Source organism: Oenanthe melanoleuca, chromosome 5 (assembly GCF_029582105.1).
Source record: "Oenanthe melanoleuca isolate GR-GAL-2019-014 chromosome 5, OMel1.0, whole genome shotgun sequence".
Classification (NCBI taxonomy): domain Eukaryota; kingdom Metazoa; phylum Chordata; class Aves; order Passeriformes; family Muscicapidae; genus Oenanthe; species Oenanthe melanoleuca.
The window spans coordinates 33,454,831-33,478,244 of NC_079339.1; the positions used below are offsets into that span (position 1 = coordinate 33,454,831).

At 35.3% G+C, this 23,414-nt stretch overlaps 1 protein-coding gene across 5 annotated transcripts in view; it reads right to left on the reverse strand.

Annotated features, from left to right (window-relative positions):
* The window catches only part of NOVA1 (NOVA alternative splicing regulator 1), a 184,585-nt gene that overhangs the window by 160,658 nt on the left and 513 nt on the right, over nt 1-23,414 (reverse strand). For 4 of the 5 annotated variants that reach the window (XR_008840580.1, XM_056492221.1, XM_056492219.1 and 1 more), the window contains exon 2: nt 21,423-21,566. Coding sequence is in view for 3 of the 5 variants with exons in the window: in XM_056492221.1 (XP_056348196.1) it covers nt 21,423-21,566 (144 nt within the window). In the remaining 2 variants the exon portion in view is untranslated. Of the gene's footprint in view, nt 1-14,031; nt 14,109-21,422; nt 21,567-23,414 lie in introns of those variants that run through there. The other variant, XM_056492220.1, reaches the window with a different exon arrangement.

The following is a 23,414-nucleotide window of genomic DNA, read 5'->3' on the forward strand; positions in this document are numbered from 1 at the left end:
GTGTCTGGGATTTCCCATACTCATGAGATCTGACTGTTTGGAACTTGTTTGGGTTTAATCTGTTGCACTAGAATAATTTGCTTTACAGGGAACAACAACCAGCATCCCCTTTAACACACACAGAAAAAAAACCAGTCATCTACAGCAACCCAGACATACCATATAGAATTATGTCTTATATAAAATAACTTTAAATAATTTAAACACTTAAGATTTGCTATATCAGAAAATAAGTCAGATGGTTTATCTACAATAGAAAATTATCAAGTGCAAAATTTTCAAATAGCACATCTCTACTTAAAACCACACACAAAAAAAACAAAGAAAAAGGAAACTCAACCTACCTCCTGCATTTTACAACACATAGCTAGGATGGGGAAACAGATTAGCAATTCCTTTGAGCCTCATAAAATCAGGCTTCCTTTATGTTTTACTACAGCTACCTAAGAACTGTATTCATTTAAGATGAGTGCTGTTTTTAAGCTAACCATTACATTTGATTCATCTCTAACAAAAACACTTCTGACAAACTCACTTCCCAACATGCTATAAAGCCCATCTATCTTGTTTTTTTTCTTTGCTAAGACTCATGGAGACAGTATAGGTCAAAATACTTTAGAATTTACATGCATATGCATGAGGATTTTTTTCTTATTTTCTCCTTTTTGTAAATCATGAAGTAGACAAAGAAAATTATCTATTAGGATATAATTTATAAATGAGGTTCCACTTCACTTATTTCCACTAATTTCATCAAGGATGATGATCACAACAAGCCTAATGGATAATATCAAAGTTAGAAAAATGACTATGACACCTCTCATTCTACAGTTTCTTTTCCACTTCATATTTCCCTAAAACAAATTCTTTTTCTCCTTGGGTTTCATTTAGGTACACAAAATTCTGGTTTAGAGAACATGACTCTGTCAATAAACATATGTGATTGCATCTTTTATGAAGCTATAAAAATAGATATTGTCTTTGTTCATATTTCCAATTTTTTAAATTTAGATTGAATTTAACTCCATATAGTCCTTACAATTTGATGCTACTTCATTAAAGAACACCTTTCAGCCATTTTTGTTTCAAGTATTGTGAGATTTGGAACAAAAAAGTGCATAAAAAGGAACCCTGTACAAATGGCTATCAGGTATGTTTGTCCACTTTCCCTTTTCTCAGTCACTTGAAAATAATAATAAGTAAACTTCTCTTATCAAATAGCAGAGAGAGGTCAGTCCCAATCATCTTGAAGTATTATTCAAAATGTCCTTTTAAATTATTCTTTATTTATCTTTGTTTGTACCTTTTAAGATATTTTAATCTTCCAGTTTACACTTGAAGTTACATAAATTAGAATATGGAATTTTAAAAAATATTAGATAAGTAGCAGACACTGATAAATCTTCTTGAACTGCAACACAAGAATCCTTACAGCTAATAGTCTGGGGTTTAGTCACATCAAATTTGCACCAGTAATGTCTGAAATAATTACTAGATTTTCAAACACCCTGAATGTGACAGATGGTCAAATTTAATTTACAACGGTTCATATCTACACATGAAAGAAAGCAGCAACTTCAACCACTGAACTCAAAGCTTGTCTTTTAAAACAATAATGGAGAATACCATTATAAACCAAATGCAGTGCTGGTGCTGAAGCATAACCACTGCAATACCATGATCAAACAGCATCCCATGAATATGAGGACAGTGCTTGTGACAAGCAGATAAACCATCAGTGCCACTTCTAACTATGAATGAAGTACTTTCATATTTTCATGAAAGTATTTTCTTTTACTAACAGCATGCAGATTTGCTATACTTTTTTGTACTTCAGTTTTGCCTTAGCTTTCCAAAGGTCATTTTCCTATGTACACTGTAAAAAAGTCACCACTGTTCCTCATTTGTTTCTGACCCAGCATAAGTAATAGCCAAAGGTAAAGTACAATTTTAGAATAAAATAATAAAATTATTCCACTGAATCTGAAAATGTCTCTTTTTATAACTATATAATCTTATAAATACCCCCAAAAATATTTGCAATGTCTAATTCCTTGCTTACTTGAATATTCAGGGCCCAAGGTAACTGAAGTTCTTCACATTCTGACCTAAATGACATGAGTTTTTCCTCTATTTATATAACCTTCTCCCTGCTCATAAGTAAAGAATTCTCCATGACCAACTACATAAAATACATACTTAAATTAAGAAAGTTTTTTTTCTGAAACAGATGCTTTAAAATTTCAAATTCAGAACATTTTACTTGCAATTGAATCTAGTTTTCACAAGGATAGGTGAAAAGTCCCTCAGAACTAGCAGGAAATAGGTGAGAAGAAAAGAGGGAAACATAAAAATACAGTATCTCTATTACTAAAAGTACTGTAGCTCCTTGTAGGACACACTGGAGATAAGTTTATTTTTTAGAAACCAACCCATTATAGCACTTGCATGAAAAATAAAGTTCACAGACCCCTGAGCAAGTACACACAAACAGAAGAAATAAAACTAGAGTATAAGATTCCCACCACTTCAAGGGAGGTGAAGCTCTCCACTTTGACTAGCAGCTTTATTCTAGGAAGTAAGGTGCTGGTGTTTGTATGAAACTCTGGAATGATGAAGAAAAAATAATGCATAAAACAAAGAATAAATAATGTGTTAAATTGATAAGATTACTAGAAAAACAGTACAGTTACAATATTTAAAGGAGTTCTCCTACACATCAATCATCAATGAAAAAGAATAGTTTCTTTTAAATGGAGTAAAGCACTTTAGTTCTACATATTTTAAAGTACCATCTATCATAACTATGATTAAAAAAGCTTTTAAATTCAGGCAAAATTAAATGAGTCACAAAGCAACTGCACCCTTTTAGTATTTGCTTATCCTGATTGCTAATTACAAAATAAAAATTAACATAAATGTTAAAAACACGTGTTAAACATACATAGAGAGTAATTGGAAAGGTTTTATTAGTTTTGTTGGTTCTTCAAAAAAAGACAAAACCACTTCCCTAACTTCTGATTTCATCTGAGACAAATTTTCATGACAAAACTTATCAAACTCATTCTGTAAACTTTAATTTAGAAAAATGGACTATAATGATGTTATTTCATGTTTACAAATTTTCATGCAATATCACACAAGTACACAGATGTGGTATGTACATAAAACATATCACATTCCTACGTGAAGTTAATTCCAAAACTGTTTTCATCTCCTAAACAATGACTGGGGATGTAAAAACAGATTTTTTGTTCTGCATTTGCACCTGGGACAGAATATGGGAATCTTATGGGTTCCTACATAATCAGTCAAGACACAATAATTGTCTTCAGGAAGCAGGCAGAGATCAGGTTGCTTTCACAAAATCTAAAACATACTCAATCCCCCACTGCACATATTATAAAGGAACCTTGAACTCCAAAATACTTTCAACTATAGAAATGGTATTAGCATCACTTACAACAAATCTGTAACAACTTAGAACAGCCAAACTTTGTTATACACAATAATGACCCCTCAGCTACAAATAAAGTGGAACTGTGCACACAACAATCTGAAAACATTTTAATATAAATTTTGTTACAGAATTCCCTTATTACCAAATCAGCAGTTGTTGTTACTATTTCAATGACTTTTGCTTCTCTTATTCAGCTATGTACAGAAATTTAGACTGCTGTAAAGTACAGCTACAGTCACTCAAGTTTAAGCTGATCAAATCAAAGTTTAAGAAGAAAAAACTACTGGCCTCTACAAAAAAAGTACTGTTAACAAAAGCTACTTTAGAAAAAAAGGCTTTTATTTAGAAAAGTTAAATTCTTACATCCAAGCCAGTCAAAAAGCTAAACCTTTCCCTAGTCCTCAGTTTTAAAGAGGCAATAGTCATCACAGACCTACAGCAATGAGAAGCCTCCATATAATCCATTTGTCCTTTCACAAAATATCCTGATGCTGATTTCCTGAGATTCCAGTTTAGAAGTTTCACATATCTTAAGCCAAGGAGTTTAGAGTTCAAACAGCTGAGCATTGCTTGAATGAGCTATTTGAAAGTGCTTTCTCTTTGCAGTTCCATTTTCTTGTCCCTCTTCTAGAAACAATCCTCATTCAGGCAAACTCTGTGAATTTCAGAGTGAACCACACCAAAAATATAACAAGAAAAACCAAAGATATGGGAATGACAAGAAAGTCAAGCCAGAACTCAAGAACAAAAAGGCAAGCTGCATCTAACATAATACCCCATTGCATATATGTAGGCACATATATCTCTCAAATGACCTAATTTTTACATTTGCACAGGCATGCAACATCCATCCAAAATAAAAAGTTCTGTCCCTTTTTTATAAAGATTACTATGGATACTGTTCAAAGCTTTACTTTGAAACTTGCTGAGACTGAGCTAGAGAAAGAGCTATTTCATCCCATGAAAGTATTATCAAATGGTACAAACGTTGAGGCTAAAAAACCACTGCTTGGATTTCTTGCCTGTCTTTGCAAAGGCACTGCAACAAATGGAAACACATCTCCCCTCACACTCTGTGTTGCCAAGGCAGAACCATAGGAACAGAGGCTCCAGATCAGCTGCAGTCAATGACAGGAAAAGACCTGAAGGAGGCTAAACTCCTAAACATGTGGTCCAGCAAGCACTCCTCAGTGATCTGTTCACACACAACTCTGATAGCATTTAATTACAAGATTAAAAACCCATTTCCACAGCCTTTTCACATACAACAGGGGTTAACTACAGGAAATTGAACATCTGAAGCATTTCAACTACTTAAATTTAAGTTTCATGGTTCCAGTTTAGGCTAGGGAGGCTGGAGACAATTGGTCACCTTTTCCATACACAAATACTTATTACAATTAGAAAACCACAAACTGAAACCCAAGGAAAACCAGCTTTAAAATGGTTGAGGAACATACAGAACATGAATAAAAATATATCCACAATATCACACAAATTAAGTAGAAAGTGTGGCTGGCTTAAAGGTGAACAGTCTAGAGTGCCACGCTTAACTTCAACACAGTTTTCATTACCAATCAAACTGATCTTCAACTCACACATTAATAATCTATGAACTCAACCAGATACTCAAGTGGCACCACACATAGAGTCACTTGACTCTTAAATCACAACTTCTCAAAGCTAAAAAGTTACCTTAATACTCTTTTTTATTTTTTTGAAAGAAACCACACATTTCATGAAAAAAGGCTGAGTGAGCAAATCCCAGTACTAATGAAACGCTGCAATTTTCAAAGTTCCTATCTGTCTTTAAAAGGTCTTTCATAGAGTGGGGTATGAATTATAGCTACCTGCAATAAGCTGGAATTGGACTTCATGACCCAAGAGTATGACTGCATGAGTACCATGTCCTGTTAATAGTTCTGTCAGAAAGGACAGCAATTCTTATCATCAACTAAATTCCATTTTCTCATAAAGGAAAAAGAAATGTTCCCTTTGCTTTGCTATCAAAGACTCACCTTCCCACTAGTTTGTTTGAATAGTCTCATACAAACAGGCCATAAGCTTATAGGGCACATTTTCCTTTGTCACCCTTATCCTTTTTTATTAAGGATGCCAGTGAGATGGTTAAGAGGTTTCAGACCTTTTCCATTGCATTTCTCTGATGGAGGAGCTTGGAAGTGGCAGCATCACCTCAATTTTGAGGCAGGTGGAAGGCATTAAAGGGGTCACAATTATGAGATTTTATGGGTTTTCTAGAAGGACAACAGAGAAATAAGAGTTCCTAACCATGAAAAGGCCATTCCACACCTATTTTCTAACTTTTCACTTGAATTTCCTTCCCAAAAGATCTCTCACTGTTGCTTTCTTACTATGTTCCTGTCTAGGAACCTTACTAGGTTCCAGCCTAGAACCACACCAACATCTGTAGTAGAAAACAGATGAGGACCTAATCAGCAGCAAAAGCTGAAAATTCAATTAATTTTTGCAACTCTCAGTGGTGTTTGCCAGTGCATAAAGGCAAAATTAAGTAAGAGTAGTGGGTGTGTGTCTCACCCTCCTTTGCATTTGCAGAAAGGCAAAATATTTGCACTACACAGAGAGATTAATAAGCCTTGTTGTGGGCTTTATCCTGTCTAGTAGGTAAGCCCAGAAAGCTGCTCTCCTTCCCCAGCAGAATGGGGGAAGAAAATACTAAGAGTAAACCAAGAAAAATCATGGGTCAAGATAAAAATATTATAAGAAGTAAAGGAAAATAGGAAGAAAATAAAAAATAAAAATCACCAGTGCCACTGGGCAGACCATTTCCCACCTACTCTGAGCAAAAGGCTAGCTGAGCACCCCATTTAATTTTATTTTCTTTTGCTAGGACCTTCTATGGCATGGAGCAGCTCGAGACAGTCGAGGTTATCCACCTGGCAAGTCCTTTTTGCACACCCAGTCTTCTCACTGGGGAGGTGGGCAGAGCCAGAGCAGGACCTGCAGACACTGCTCAGCAAGAGTTAAACATGAGTGTATTGTCAACACTCTTTGGTCACAACTCTAAAACCTGGCACCATACAAGTGGCTATGAAAAAGAAAATTTAACTCCATCTCAGGCATGCTCAAAAGTCTTGCTTTCCTCCCCTGACTTTTCATGACCAGTCATTTCTATTCAGCTACACTGTGTAAACCACAGGTATGTGAATTTTAACGACTTAATCATTCTCAAGCACTTATGGCTAACAATATTTTTTTACCCTAACTAAAAGTGGAAGAAATCCTAAATGGGGAAAAAAAACCAAAAAAAAAAAAAAAAAAAAAAGGCATCTATATGGAAAAAAAAACATACCTTCCTTCTTTCCTCACTACATCTATTTCACCAAGCAAAAAATGTGATCATCTATCAATACCAACTGTATCTGGATTTTTAGAAAATTTTTAAATCCTGATGTAGCTAGAAGCACCTAAAATATTATGAACTAGTCAAAGAATTCATTAAAATACAGTAGCTTATAACTGTTTTAATTTATCAGAAACAGGCTTTTGCAAAGAAAAATGTCTGCTATCATTACCTACAGGTTCATCAGAGGGAATGAGCATAACAGAATTAATAGCTCTCAGCTGTAAAATTACTAATTCCAGTAATACAGTACATTAAACATGCCATTTGAGATATATGCCAACTTAAACTACCACATATGGCATACTATCTAATTATCACAGTTTGTGTTTTCATATGCAGAGCTCTTCTAGTTTTTAAACAATGTGTCAAAATGCAGGTTTTTTTCTGCAAACAGAAAATGCTATCTTTGTATAATACCAGTAGGTCAATATTCCAATTTTTACATGCACGAGTTAAAAAAAAATTAAAAGAGAAAAAAAATATATTGGAACAAGTCTCTGATGTCTTAGAATTTCTCTTAACTTGCATATTATTAAAATAATTGGGTGTAAAATTAATTTTAAATTTTTAAGAATGTGTTTTTCAAAAACAGTATTTCCAATATTTTTTTCTTCCTTTCAAGTCTTTAATTCACCTATTGACACATTAAGTCTTAACTGACAATAAACAAAACAATCAAGTTAGTCATTCTCCCAGTTTTGCATGTGAATAAAAACCAGTTTGAAATGGCACGTGTACAGACATCAGTTGCAGTCAAGACAGACATCACTTGTGCTCTTTATGTGCAATTTGACCTCACTCAGAACAATTGCTAGTGCAGAATCATACATTCTAATTGCAGTTTAGTACAAATCATGCCCTAAAATATTTGATTTCAGATTCCCCAGCTGGTGCTTCATGTCACTTCAGCTGTTCAGAGGGATTTTTTTTTAATGTTTCTCTGCGCAAATAAGCAAAGAGCTCACACATAATTACCATGAAACGTTATATAATCTTAATCTCTCCTTCTCCAACTCAAACAGCACCCTGTATTTTTAGACAATAAAAATCAAAATGCGCTAACAGCCAGCACCTTAATGTACAAATAACTGTGTAGCAGCCATTCCAAATACTTTTGCTCTTGTCCAAGACTAAAAAATAAAGCTATGCTGCTCATTCATCAAATGCATTTTCTACTGTCTTCCTTAGTTTTTACAAATTGTAGGTGGTGTACTTGATAATTTCAATATAAAGCAGATACCAGGATACCTTAGAATATAGTGTCTTACTCTAAAAACAGATAATGCCACAAACACAGAGTAATTATATATACAAGAATTTAATTCAAAGTGCCTTCCCATTTTTTTTCCAGTTTGAAATGTGTATGAAGTCCTTAAATCTGCAATTGCATTTACAAAACATTTGTATTAAGCTCAAATTTAAAGACATTCAAAAATAATTTAAATTTTTTTTCCTGAAATAATTTGAAAGGCATTAGAATCTGAGCACCAAAATATATCTTCGGTTTCTATTTTCAATAAACAAATAGGGAAAATATCATTTAAAGAATAAAGACTTGTGTAAACAACTGTACAATCCAGAATATGGGAAAACCTTAAGTATTTAAAATTTTCTTAATGAAAAGTTGGAAGGTGAATAGAGTTGATTTCTTCCATACATAATTCAAGTCTTCCCCACTAAAAAGTCCAAATAATCCTTTTAAAAGAAGGCTCCAAACACTTTATGTAATGGTAACCAAAAATAGGGCAATTTGACTTCATTATTACTATTTTTAAGCCAAAATGCAAATATATCCTTAGAGTTTAATTTTAGAAATCTTTCCTGTGCCTTTTAGCATTTGACATTAAAATTTTACAGAATCCTTCCCACTAATTTTTTTGGGTAATTTTTGATAATCAGTCAGTTCCACACTTCATAAATTTTGATTTATACCTTTCAAAGCTAAAGTCAAACAAGCACATCAAAATAAAAGACAAACATTAGTACTTGTAGCAAGAGCAATTTTTCCTAATGGAAGGAGATTTTAGAAAATGTTTAGTTTGAAGAGGATTTGAAACTGAATCTGGATTAGACCTAGCACTTCTTTTAAAATGGATCTTATAGCAAGACTGGCATACTTTAGCATAAAACCAGTATTTTCCCATATGGAATTACTGACGAGATTTCCAAATATATTTAAAAGCCAGTCTATACATAAAGATCAGAAAATCAGGCCACTTTTAAGCAAAGAATAAGACAATTCCAAAAAAGTATTGATTATAAACACTAAAGTTTTATCACTTGCTCTGATTTTGGCATTAGCAAAGGATTACATAACTCCACTAAAATTTAAAACAAAGTTTTAAAACACTGTAGTTTTTCTTGCAAAGGGACCATGAACTAAAAGAAAATACTTCAAAAACACCCCAAAAGGGAAAAAATGTATATTTGGCAAGTTCATACTGGTAATATGTATACTATATCTATTTTTTATAATTATCTAAATATCTATTTATTAATGAAAAGGCACCCTACATGATCCTTACCAAAACACATGCATTACTCCCATGTCCATCATTTAATTGACTAAAATAGAATTGAATATAGGCAGAAAGACATCTCCAAATACAGATTCAAACACCTCTAGACAGCAGAGAAAAGTTGAATTACATCTGTTTGCAAGCCTAGAAAATGGTGGAAATTCAACTCTTCTCAGGAGAAAAGGCAGCAGTAAATCTTAACCACCATAATGAGCACCAGGGATAAAACAAAAAAAAACACCCCAAAATACCCCCAAAACAAAGTATCTTTCTGCTAGAAAAAAGAAAGACAGAAGCCTTTGTAACAAAACACCTAAACTAGAATTATTTTTTTTTTAGATACACTACTAATAACCTATCCCTATTTTACACACACTGCTTCAGGACTATGTAGACTGGAGGTGTATTCCACCTTGAATAAATTTAATACTTACCTGAATATAATGTTTGTATACAGAAACTGCTGGTATTATTACTGCCTTTGTACAAGTGTCTCCACTTATCCTTGTGGGAGGCAGCAGCAAACAAGAAAGAAATTATAATTTTCAGTCCTCACGTTTAAGAGACAAAAGAATTTTTATTTCTTCCTGCTTAAGGTACTAGAATTTCAGAATTGGAAAAATCAAAGAACTGTACCTGGAGAAATGGAGAAATGCTCACCTCTAGGGGAATATTTGACTTCAAGCAAAACAAAGAATGGGAAACAATTCATCAGGTTCTGATTGCATCCAAACATCTTCACCCTAGCCAAAACCACAAAGTTTTACTTATCTGAACTCACCAGTGATGGTTTTAATGCCAGAATTCCTATTCTGAAGAGCAAGTATAAAAACAGAAGTAAAAAAGTTTCATGCTAAAATGCTTATTAAATAAATCACTCATTTTTCAGCACTTGGACATGCTGAACTACGATTGAGGTTCAGAATTCAAAAAATTGGAGTGGGAAAACTTGGAGTTCTAAATATAACTCAAAGACTAAAAAGTGAAATTAACTACTTATTCATCACTGGCTTCCCCAAATAAGCAGCATGCATAGTATCTTCTGGATTAAATATGTATTTTTAACTATATTCAGCACTCTGGTATGGCCCATCCAGAAAGACTCCTCAACTGTCCCAGCAGAAAAGTGAAAATATTGGGGATGTCCCACATTTTTAAGCAGGCAACACAAGTTAATTTCTAACTTTCTATATTTCTGACTAGGAGCAACATTTATACAGGAATCCAATATGCATACCTTCTTTTGCTTTTGAGCAAAGAAGAAAGAAATGGGGGAAATTATAATCCTCTTAGAATCCAGTATGTAAATGCTATGTGAAAATTACTGCACTCTAAATAGATTAACACAAGAAAAATCATCTTTAAGCAGAGTGAAACTTCAGAAATTATTGGAAATGGAGTGATAAATCTACTCAAATTTTCTGAGGTATGCTGGTCTTTCCCACTGCATAGAGACTTACCTACAAGGATTCCAGACCACCTATGGATACACTTGTTCCTTTTCAAACTGGCATCAATCACAAAGTATGCCATCATTCTCCCTTGGTTTGCCAATAAACTGCATCACAATTCAGCAGATAATTACTAATAGCACTATTTCCTCTAAATCAGCATTCCAACATCACACCTCTTTCTAGACCTACTGAAGTAGGTCATCCTAAAAAATACAAAATCTCTATTAGTTCCTGAAATACTTGTACTTTCAAGCACTCTTGACTTGAATATCAGATGGTCATCATCAGCTTATCTGCACCTCCCAAGTAACCACAGCTTGCAATATGAAAATCTTGAAATACAAACCAGTCCTACAAATATACACTAATACACCAAAATTCTGTATGCTTTCTTAGAATCCTTAACAGGGAAAACCCATCCAAATGAAGACACTTTCATGCTTATAAGTACCAAGTGCATTAAGACCACCTGCTCTGAACTCCTATGCATCAATATTTCACAGGAAAAAAAAAATCTTTGCATCATCTTAGGAGCCTATCGTAAATATGCATATATTAAGAAAAAGTTAATTAAGTCTTACACATAGGTGAAATACTGCAACTTATAGGAAATTATAATCACTTCTGAAATTTTGTACTGGGAGAAACAAGGCACCCAAACCAGAACTAGCCAACCTAGTAAAAAGCAAAATTCTTTACAATAAACAACAAAAATCTTCAGGGAACCAATACATCATTGTTAAGCTTTACAAGCAGAGACTTCTTTACAAAAGAAAACACAAAGAATTTTGCACAGGATGAAACTTCATATGTTCCTGGACTAGTCAACACAGAAAGCATGGTAGTCCTTTACACACTATATGATTCCATTGAAAAACAGTGAAAAAAAAAAATTGAAATAAATAAAGAGAAGCTTCATTTTCCTCACTCTGAGCATATTCATGTGTGTTGAAAAAGGGAAATATAAAGGTACTTATTTTGCAATTATGGATGACTAAATTTTGTTCCCTGATGTCTGCACAAATGAAATCAGAAAGTGCTAAGCTAATAAAGTGTGAAGGACAGAACTGAACTACTTCTTAACATCACAGCAAACATCCTTCCAATTAGTAATTACTATCAGACAAAAGAGCAGCAAGAAAAGATAACATAGAAATAATAGGATATTGTTACTAATCAAGAAAGCACCATTTAAAAAAAACCTAGTTATAAATGTGTTGCTTAATTCAAACACCAACCTTGCTACCACTATCAATTCTGTATCTCCTAGACTAGAGGGTAAAGAAACATTTGCATAAACTGAAGGGGGTTTGTTTTCCAAAGGTACAGAAAACCTAATGGGACAAATATAGCTGCCCATTTAATTGAGTTTCTACCATCAAGAGCATGCAAGACTAAAGTTCTGAGACTAGTAATTACATATTTCTACATACACTCAAATATTTTTAACACTCTGACTCAAAATTAGAGGAACCATTTTTTCCTTATAAAAGCCAGCTATTCAGAGAAAGAATTGTCTTTCTAGCTATGAATCAACAAATAAAAAAAAAATCAAAAATAATAAAAAAAATCATTAATAATTCATTCATAATATATCATGTTGGCACTTACTAGAACTGCTAGCAATAGGTGTAAATCCATACAAAACTTCCAAATCTTATAAAATTATAAAGTTTGTGTTTTATTATTGTTAAAAGTAGTGCAAATACTAGATGAGCACTTGGCATCACCAACATTAAAAAAAACCACAAAACCACATATTCCTAAAAAAAAAAAATCTTTGTAAAGTTAACACTTCGTTCTGTTTTTTTATTTTTTTAGTATTTTGCTATGCTGGAAATTATGTTATTTGATGAAGACAAATCTGAACAAAAAACTGGCAGACTTTGGTGTACTGCTATGCACAGTAAAAGAATCAGAAGTAAGGAAATTAGATTTGTATAAGAATTCTTGGGAAATACAAATTTTACTGACAGCATCGCCAAGTGTTCACCTAATAATGTAAGTAGAAGACATACAAAGAATGAAGTGTGCACACACATGCAAGGCAGAAAACAAACCCCATCCATGTTCTACATCTAACACTTGCAACAAATCATTTTTATAAAGCTTTAAGGCATCCAGTAGCAGCGCTCCATTGCAGACCTTTGAAAAATCAGCACAGACAGAATGCTGGAAGACCCTCTCTTGTTCCACAGAAGTTTTCTTCAAATCCAGGTCATAACTCCACTAAAAAGCCACTTATTCCCTGTATTTTTTTTTTTTATGGTGTTCCTCAGGAAAATCGTTGGTATACTGCCAGATTACAATAAGGCAAATATTCTATAACTCCAGCTCAATACTGCTGCCAAAATGGTATCCATGGCAGCACCTGAATTGCTGCTGCTGCTGCTACTTGTACTATAGGCTACCCTACCTGCACTCTGGCATTTCCTAACACCAGATTACAGAAGGGGACAGACAGAATTTAAACCCCTGTCAGATCAAGCTCCCACACTGGCATACAGCCCAACTGGTCTTTGCTCCCCCTTCCCTCAAAGCCATGACACTTCATAGCCCAACTTTTTTGGAATACACTCTGATAATAGTTTTAATTTTATAAGTACACTGGATGCTCAACAAAGCCAACTGAATGGACACATGCCATTTCCTATTTTTCCAGTGCATGACCTAATATAAATATTTTCAAAAACTCGTGTTATAAAAACAACAATTCCACCATGGAATATTCAGTTAAATATTTGTAATTTTTCCCGTACAATTTGAAAGCCAGAATTTAGAACGCACTGGGATGATGATAAATTGCTGCTGCACCTGATTATCTGGTTCTCTACAGAGATTTTTTTTCCCCATACTGCCAATGAAGAATCTAAATAGGACTAAAGTCACTACTCAAGAACAAAAAAATACATACAAGTCTTCCAAGAGCTTTGGAGGTGTGCACTATGGTTCTTGATTCAAGCAAACAGGTGCCACTCTATCAGGTGGGGGAAAATAGTACAAATGTGTGAAGCTCTTTATGTGGGAAATTACAAGAGAGTTAAATGGCACTGAGCAAGGCACAAAAAGTGCTTTTAAAATAGAAACAAGGGAACATGCAGAGAACCTCAGTATCTAATTCAATTAATGATTGAGAATGCAAAGGCTCCAACTGGTGAAACATTAGCAGCAGCCATGAATTTCACTGTAGTTCTGTATAACAAGTAATCTTACCTGAGTGATTCTCAAAAAAATGTCAACACATCGATTGTATTTTTCATCTGATCCTGTCAATGCTGAGATGACAGGCCCTGCAGGATGCAGTGAGAGATCAACGATGAAAAACAGATGTTTAGTCTTTTCAAAATCAAAACCTACAAGACCAGGTAAATACGAAATTTTGTCCAAGATGCATAATTCTTTATGTCCAACAAATGCTAATGTTACATAACCACTTTCAAATACATCAGCTGACAAGAGTATCTCTCACTTACAAGGGATCTGACCCCAAGTCAATCATACCACCAATGTTTAACTCCAAACCTGGTCCCTAACAAACTGTTCTTTCAAGTGCAGTCTGCTCACATAGCTAGTTACTCACATCATCCAAATCAACCTATGCTCCCCAACCTTTCACAGAGGAGACTTAATCTGGTCCATCAGTTATGCAGAACACAAACCTTACACAAATTTACTGCAATTCAGAAGTGAAGAAGAACAATGACAAGCTCAAGCAAAGAGTGATAAATTCATACTCAAAGGCCACAAAAGCATGTTAACATTGTAGAGTTGGGAGCTGACTTCCATAGATGTGTTTCCAAAGACAGCCTGAAACTGACATTTCAATCAGAACAGTTAAGTTCTTGCAAAGGAATTGCAACACTTGGCTATTATCAAGCGTAGCACATCCAATATTAAGTAAACTCCAGTAAGATACAACCATAATTATCAATATGTTAAAGTGAAAATAAGCTCACATGGGTGGATAGGAATTTAGATCTTGTGATTTTTATGTATTGAAATATTTAATGTGTCTATCAAATGTAGGGAAAATTTAAAGCAGACTATTCTGACAATCCTTTCTCTATTTTTATTCAAAATACAAGCAATGTAGATGATATTTATAATGCCATGAATAACCAATCATTAGCTGGGATGGAGAAACCACTGAAATCAAAACAAAAATAGGATAGAATACAGCTACACAAATCTGTGCTGGAACACTTACAAGACCTCTAGGTTATAGTTTAGTTTGATATTTCCTTTGGGGGAAGGAAAATTACAATGAATACCAGGCTGAAATGTAGGGAACCTGCTATTTTCCTAAATCTGTGTCATGCAGTCAGAATGAAGACAGTCATACACCTACAGTAAATTAAAAACCTTGCACATGCACAGCTCACTAATTGATTCCATTTGCCAACACCAAGTTCCAACTCTCCATGTTTCCACGCTACTAGAAAGTCTTTAACCACAAAACTGGGCTAAACAAAACAAGCACTAAGCATTCCCACTACAGAACACACTACACTACACCAGAAATTCATGCCAGACACAGTACAACTCTTTTCATTTACAGACAACAGTTGTCAGAATAAGCAGAAATATTTTTGCTAAATCCATTATAACCATGACATTTCAAAAACATGTGCATCAGCTTCATTACTCAATAGATAAGATTCGATAAACAGGAAAAACATATTACAGTTTTAGATTGAAGCACGTTAAGAATTTTATGCCAGTGTCAAACAAATCCAATTAGAAAAACCAAAAGGCCTACCTAGAAGCATGGCCATCAGTAAGTCAGGAAAGCAGGCTCCCAATTTCTAATATGCATTTTACACTGTGCCACTGCAGCCTGCGAGGGTCAGATTAATTGAGACCGAGAGCAGCTGCAGCGCAACGCGAGACGCGCACGGCGCCGCTCTCAGCGCCCAGCCCAATTACCTGCAGCATTCCAGCACCCAAGGGGCAGCCCCAGGATCCTCTCCCAGCCAGCAGCTCCACTGCCCCACTGAGAAATGCTCAGGAACAAACCCCTCTCCAAGAGGGACTGCAAAGCTGACTGCACTGCTGCAAGGTGCACCAACGCCAGCCAAATCTTTACAGCTGTTGCTTCACTTTATGTGAGAGCTGCGTCCAAAGACGGGAATGTGATAGCAACAAGGTGCAAGCCCTCTTCCCAACCACTCTGTGCTCCCTTTCCAGAGGCCAGACTGACAAATTCACTAAATCCAAGGTTTTCTTCCCTGGCCAAAAAGCTACTGATCACTGACAAAATAAATTCTCTAGTCAACTACTGAGGACAATATCTAAGCTAATGAAATTAATTACAGAACAAACAAGATCAAAGAGCATTTGAAAAAGACATTGCTTGTTACAGGTTGTATCCATTAAGAAAAGTAAGCATGTGTTTTGTTTACTGCACAAGGAAGAAGAGGAAAACAAGAGCTTCAGATATTCCTTGTTTATATTTTTTAAATCTCTAACACCTATTCTCTATCAAGAATCCAATAAAACTTGGATCTATCTACAAAAAACTATTAAATTACTGCACTGAAAATTTAAACTTCATGAAAGGGGAAAGCTTAAGTCTTATTTATTTTTTTTAATGAATAATTACTTTACAGAAATTCTGACTTTATCAAAAAAACAATGCTGCTACTAGAAGGACCTTCACCTAGTAAGCTTTCTAACCTATTGAAAATAGTAGTGGTTTTCAATTATATTGAAACCTGGATAAAAGCAATCACAATGGAAATATTGAAAAGTAAAACTATGGTATTTCCCTGTCATAACAGCTGTCCTTACGCTATTCTTTATTTTGACAACAAAGTTAGTTGTTAGCCTGTGTCATTTATTAAAGTTAGATTAACCATTCCAAGTCTGTCAGAAGTTCTTATAAACCTTTCTATACAAGACAAAGACACATCACTTTCTTGCAAACCAAAGCCATTTACTATGTCAAAGCTGATTCACTTATTAACATGAATAAATCCCTTCAGGTAGAAAAGAATCAGTGCCAAATTTCTACTTTAACTGCACAAAATTTCTCTAAGCCTACCAAATTAGAATCTTCTAAGTGATAGTACAAGGACAAGTTAGATATGTAACAATCTCAAGATCCTACTAAGTTACATATTCAGTTTCAGCTTCCTTTTAAATGCAAAATACTAGAGACCTGCTGGCTAACAAGCTAACTTTTTTTTATTCTGTTTCAGTAACCAGGCAACAGACAACTGTCCAACTGAGAATTATCTCTCTGAACAGCTGGCAATCAACACTTGGGAGTTTTTGGTGGTTGGTCTCTTTTTTTTTTTTTTTTTTAAACTAGTACAAAGATCAGTGATTACTTTAAAAATCCATACAGCTCTAGATTCCATCTCTGAAATCTCTACTTCCTATTTAGTAATTTTCTCAGTCCCATTATCCCTGAAGTTACTCATATAACTAAATGTCTACAACAGAACCTGAAAATCTTAGATATATACATATGTAGTGTCTAATTAGCTAATGTCAACACTTCAAGAAAGAAAGTAGGATCATCAAGAAAAAAATTAAATGCATTTATTGATGTATGAGAGAACCTGTCAAGGAACCAGCACAACAGATAGTTAATAACTAAAGCCATGCTCACTCCTAACTCCATTACTCTTTTCTCTTCCATGGCTGAAAAAGCAGTATTTCACTTCAACATTATTTCAAGTGTTGATTTTTAAAACATTTCTTTCCTTACTAGATATTGTTATTTTTAAGAGTTATAAATTAACATGACAAACTCCATTTCTATTAAGGAAAGAATAATGGAGGGCCAAGCTTGAAATAATACACCTTTGTCCTTCCTAGCAGTTTATAGGAGTAATGATGCTACAAGATTATTAATTATAAATTCCTGTAACTTAGTGTGTTAGTTACACATTCAATGTTTTTGAAAGGTCTTTAAGGGTCAGAATAGAGACTTTTCAGAAGGGCACTGGCACAAAGATTAGCCAGACTATCTCCCATAAGACATGAATGATTGAAAAAAATCTGATATTTAAACAGAAAACATCTAAAAATAGAAGTCCCTTGGTAAAAGCAAAAAATAGCCACAAAATACTTTGTACACTGTCTGCATGAGATGGGAGAGGAAACTGCCACCTTTCATATTCTCCAAACATTGATATAACTACTGACTAGAAATCTGCTATCAGAGCAACACATCTAATATATTGCTAAAACCAGTAAAACTTTATCCCCATTTAATTATGTTCTCATTAATCTCTGCTCTTGATATGATCTAATTTAAGTATACCTATGACATCATATTCCAATAAATTGAAAAACACTGACCAAGTTCAGATTCACTCAAGCACCAAGTTCAGACCAGGCAAGATCCTGTTGCAAGATAAACAACATCGATATGATGTAACATAATTTTGTGCATGTGTGTGCATATGTGAGAGACTGGGGCGGGAATGCAGAGAGAGGGAGGGAGAGGGAGAGAGTGTGTGCAGGAGAGAGAAAGAGAGAGAGTTCACAAGGGAAAAATATACATGGCCTGAGTAGTTCTGAGCCCGGTGTCACTAAAATGCAGAACGAGAAACACACAAGCAATGACAGCTTCAGACAACAGAAACACTCTTTCTTCTATTACTCAAAAAACCATACATTGTAATAGCTTCACAGAATACCCACTTTCTTTATCAAGTTGGCTAAATCTGTATTTAATTTTTGAACCAAAACCTAGTCAGTCAATACACGCTGTACTTTCTATGCAGAAGGATCAGCACCATTTAGTTTAAAAGTAGGGCATATTTTGCCATTTTAATTTTATTTCTGCTAATCATGGGGGACATGCCTGAACAGAAAAGAATCAGAATATCCAAAGTCAAATTGCAGGAGTCCGGACAACAAGAAAAAGTCAGCGGGTAACCTGAAAAGAGAACAATAAATTGCGTACTCAAAAATAAAATAAATACTGTAGCGCACAGTAATGTATTTGTACACTGCTTCCTATCTTGTAAACTAAAAGGTTCAAGGCAAAGCTGTTTTTTTCCTTCAATTTCTTGTAATTAGAGCTGCCATATAATTCTTCAGTAATTAATGTCACCTTTTGACGCACAAAAATAATTCCAACAGAAATCAGTCTGCATACTGAAGTCCTATATCACAGAGGGAAAAGAAAAAAACACTATTAGATCATAGGAACTACTCGTAGCTTCTGCATTACAAGCACCTTCCTCCTTTCCAAACAGGAGCTTACTCACTTTTCTAAAACTTTTTGGAAATACAGAAAACTTTCATAGAAGCTTCAACGACAGAACATTCCACACCGAAACATACATGAAACATATTTCTAGTCACAAGCATCAGAGGCAAGGATTAAGTAACATCCATTAGGAAAACAGTAATTGTTTAAAAAACTTTGTAAGAAAAATAAACCATAACTTTATCATAGCTCTTTCACAAGGTTTGAATTCCCTAATGTTATGTGAGCAAGAGAGCCTGGAAGAAACCCAAAAGTCATCAGCTCAAGGAATGACAGGACCTCTGAAAATTCCATGGGCTGGTGGTCAGACGCAAACAGAAATACTAACAAGAGCTAGCCACGCTGCAATCCATTTCCCATCCCTGTTCCATGCTCTAGCAGGTATCAGTCACCAACTTCCTTAAAACACTCACTTTCCATACGACACAACGTGGCTGCAAAGTCAAGGCAGGCTGCATAAAGTCGAACTGGATCTTCATTTGCACCTGTTACTGTGAAAACGTTTGAGTGTCCCTGCCCTAGTTATTTATATTATTGCTGCTGATTTCAAGGGAGAATGTTTATGTTGCCAGTGTTTTCTCATGCCACTCTAGCCGGCGATTTTTTCTTTTTCAAAGGTTCTTCTGCTACTACTACTGCATCTTTACAATCTCCTACACACAAAAAAAAAAAGTAATTCTGATTTAATCAGAAAACAGAGGAACTATACCAGAGCACCAAACAAAAGATCTAATCTTTGGAGCGCCCTTTCCTAGTGGCTGTAAATAAACTGTAGTAAAATGAAAAGGCTCATAATTTGGTATTTGGAATATTCTTCATAAACACCAATTTTCTGTAACATCCTTGCATATCTGATAACCCCTCATGTATAATGCAGAAAATCTATTTCATTTTCATCTATTGACAGTGAATTTAATTTACTATTGCAGCTCTTTACCCAGATTATGTTATTAATTCTGCAATCAGGCTCTTTAGAATGCTTTTATTTCTTCCAAGAGTTTTCACAATCCTACATTGATTTTTTTTATCCTAACATACCTTTCAAAATAAAGGATCATGTTTCTTCCTAGCTTTCTAAAAAAAAAAAAAAAAAAACGTAAAAAAGCTTCAAAAGCAACAAGCACCAGTTCATAAGCTGTAACTTTCAACAGGAAAAAAAAAATCTACATGCAACACTTCAATATCTGACTTTAAAGTATTATAAACTATACTCATTAAGGAGATGTACAACAGGTGCATTAGAATTTCCACATCAACGATCATATTCGTAAATAGACCGAAATATCTCTGTTAATAAAAAGTAATCCACTTCTGCCTGACAGTGAAGCCAGAGAACAGGAAAGCTAAATGCTCCAATGTTAGTGCTCTGTTTACATCCATACCATCTGCATTTGCTATTTTGTAGAATTCAGTCATATTAAAATAGAACAAATGCAAAGCAGCTCTTATTTTCCAAAAGAAGGCAATAACAGCTATAGCCAACTCAATTCTAAATCACCAGCTACTCTTCAAAATAACAAAATCAAAACACAAAGTGTCAGCTATGTTATTTTGCATCAGTTTTTAGAAAGTCCTCTGGAGCAAAGTTCAATTACAGAATGCTAATCCATTCATCTTTAGGAAAAAAACCCAATTATTCAACTGCAGAAGCTAAAATCTTGTCTATCATTATATAAGACTCCCTCTTCAGAAATCTTATAAAGGAAGAATGCTAATTCAGGTAATTACTACTGTTATACTCAAATATTAAAAACTTTCCATGTGCATTAATACAGTTAATAAAATGCTTTTTTAATTCATCCAAAGTATTTCAGTTTTATAATAGTTTTCTTCCACCATCGTGATAAACATAATATAAAGAATATCTAAAGAGCAGCACTTGTCCTCTTTACTTCACTCCAGAGCCAATGAACAAAGCAGTGAAGCAGAAAGAAGGTACATAATGGATTTAAAGTAAATGGCCCATTCTTTATGAGGCAGCCTCTCCTTTTTAGTAATTCTTAATTGTCATTACAATGTCTGGAAACTTCAAACGAACAATTATCTTTACGCCACCTGTCACATTGGTTCCTTAAAGCTAGGTTGTTTTTTTTTTTTTAATAAAAAATAAAGCAATCACCATTAACGAAAATAACCTTTTGTAGAAATATTGTAAATTACTTTAAACTTATTTCAAGCAGTTAGTGTCCAGCTCAGTCCATTCCATACACTGAAACAGACAAAATATTTATATTCACTACCACACTTTGAAACATACTTTTCTGAGCCATAATGCTTCCTGCTGCACTGGAAGCTTAACCATCAATACATGAAACACATGTACATACATTCCTGGGAATTTAAAAATAAAGAATTGGCTAATTTTTGCACCTACCTGGATAAAAATCTTTGGATTTAGACAGCTTGATGGTGGCCCCAGTCTCTTTCTGCAACTGAACAATTGTCTGTCCTCCCTTCCCAATTATAGATCCAGCAGCATAACTAGGTATGAGGACCTTTAGAAAATACTGGCCATCCTCTGAAAAATTGAGATATGCATGGTTAATATGGCTTATAAGTTGTCATTTTTCCTCCCCAGACCCACAAATAAACAAAAGGTTACATCTTTAAACTCCTCTACTAATTCATGCATTTACATCTAACCAGTTGCGTCATTATACAAGACATGTTTAGACTATGCCTTTGACAGTCTAAAATATCTACATTTGTTCTAAGCAAAGAACACACACAGGTTCCTTAATTCAGTAAAAGAATGAGAATAATATTGCAATTATATTTCAAAGGTAGATTTTCTCCATTTTTTTTTTTTTTTTTTTTTTTTGCAATGGTAACCACAGCATGCAGAAATGATCAGACCCTTAAAAAAAAAAAACTAAAGCCCTGCATGAAAACGTGGTTAGTGACAACTACAACCTTGCTTGGAAATACTGCAAAAGAAATGACAAAACTAGGAAAGAACGAATTGTAAATTCTAATGGGCTATTTGTTTGTCATTAGCAAACACATGAGAACAGCAATTAGCTATTGCTTGCATTCTTCTTAAGTGAGCAAAACGACTACTCTGCTACCAAATAACCCACCCAAAATGTGGGGTTTTATTCCAAGCATTTCAGCCACTGCCAAGAAAACAACTCAACATGGGGAGGATGGAATCACTTGCCTAAGTAATCCTCATGTATTCCTTTAGCACTTCTTAAGCGACAATGATCTCTTTTAAGCTCATTAATTAAAGGACACTAAGAAGAATTTTTCCCAATTGATCAAAAGCCTAAGTCACTTATTTTAAATACACTTAAAAGGTGACGAGATTGACAACGCCAGTCCTCTACCCATCACTAGCACTAAAGCATACTATCCAAACAGGAAAACATATATAGAATGAATGGAGGGGAGAAAGAAAAAAGGATTCCAATCTGATTTGGAAACTGCAAAATTTTCAGTACCCTCATGCCACTGCTAAACTCAGCTAGGCTGAAGTCTGAGGACCTTTCCATAACTGCCTCTGAAGAAGTGCAAAGCAATAGGGATACGCTGGTTCCCCAGACTTGTGCTCTCCCCAGCAATTATGGCAACGTCCCATTGGCACGGATATCAAAATATGGTGAAACCTGTTTCATAAAGTTGGTTCTTTGGGTTTTTACCCCTAAGCAGAAGTTCACATTACTTCCCCGAGACTACAAAGCGTCTCAGTGGGTGCTGTGTGTGACAGTGGCGCCCACCCGTATTACCATAGCTGGGGAACCATGCACTATGTACAGCCAGACCGCTGCTCTCAACATTGGGCAAACAAATTCACCTCTGCCTCGGTGCATTGTTATGACGACTCCAGTGCAAACGGATAAAGGAGATGCTGGTCCCGTTACAACTCATCTCCTCCAGGAACAGCAGGATGTTAACTAGCGAGTCCCCGCAGCCGAGGGGCGACTCCCCCCGCCACCAGCCAGCCCTCGCCCCCGGCTCGGCACGGCGAACACACGCCGTGTACGCGCTGACAATGGAAGTGAGGCCAAGGAGGAGGAAAACGCACGGCAAGGCTGAAATTCAACTTGCGACCCCGAGGATGTGGAAGGAGGGAAGAGCGTTTGCCATCTCCTTCCAGCTGCCATTTATTGTCGCCCATCCTTAAACGGGCGAGGGAGATAGCTGGGCTGCGGGAGCCCCTTGTGCTCCCTCCTCGCCTCCGTAGGGTCACGGCTGTGCAGCCCCAGCGTGGATATTAAATAAAAAGACTGGTAGATGCTGAAAACCGACGCCATTTTGATGAATGATAACATTAGAGAAATGGGAATCTTTGGGCGGGGGGGGTGGGGGGTTGGAAGAGGCAGGCAGGCAGGTAGGGAAGCGGAGAGGTGGGTGGGTTGGGCGG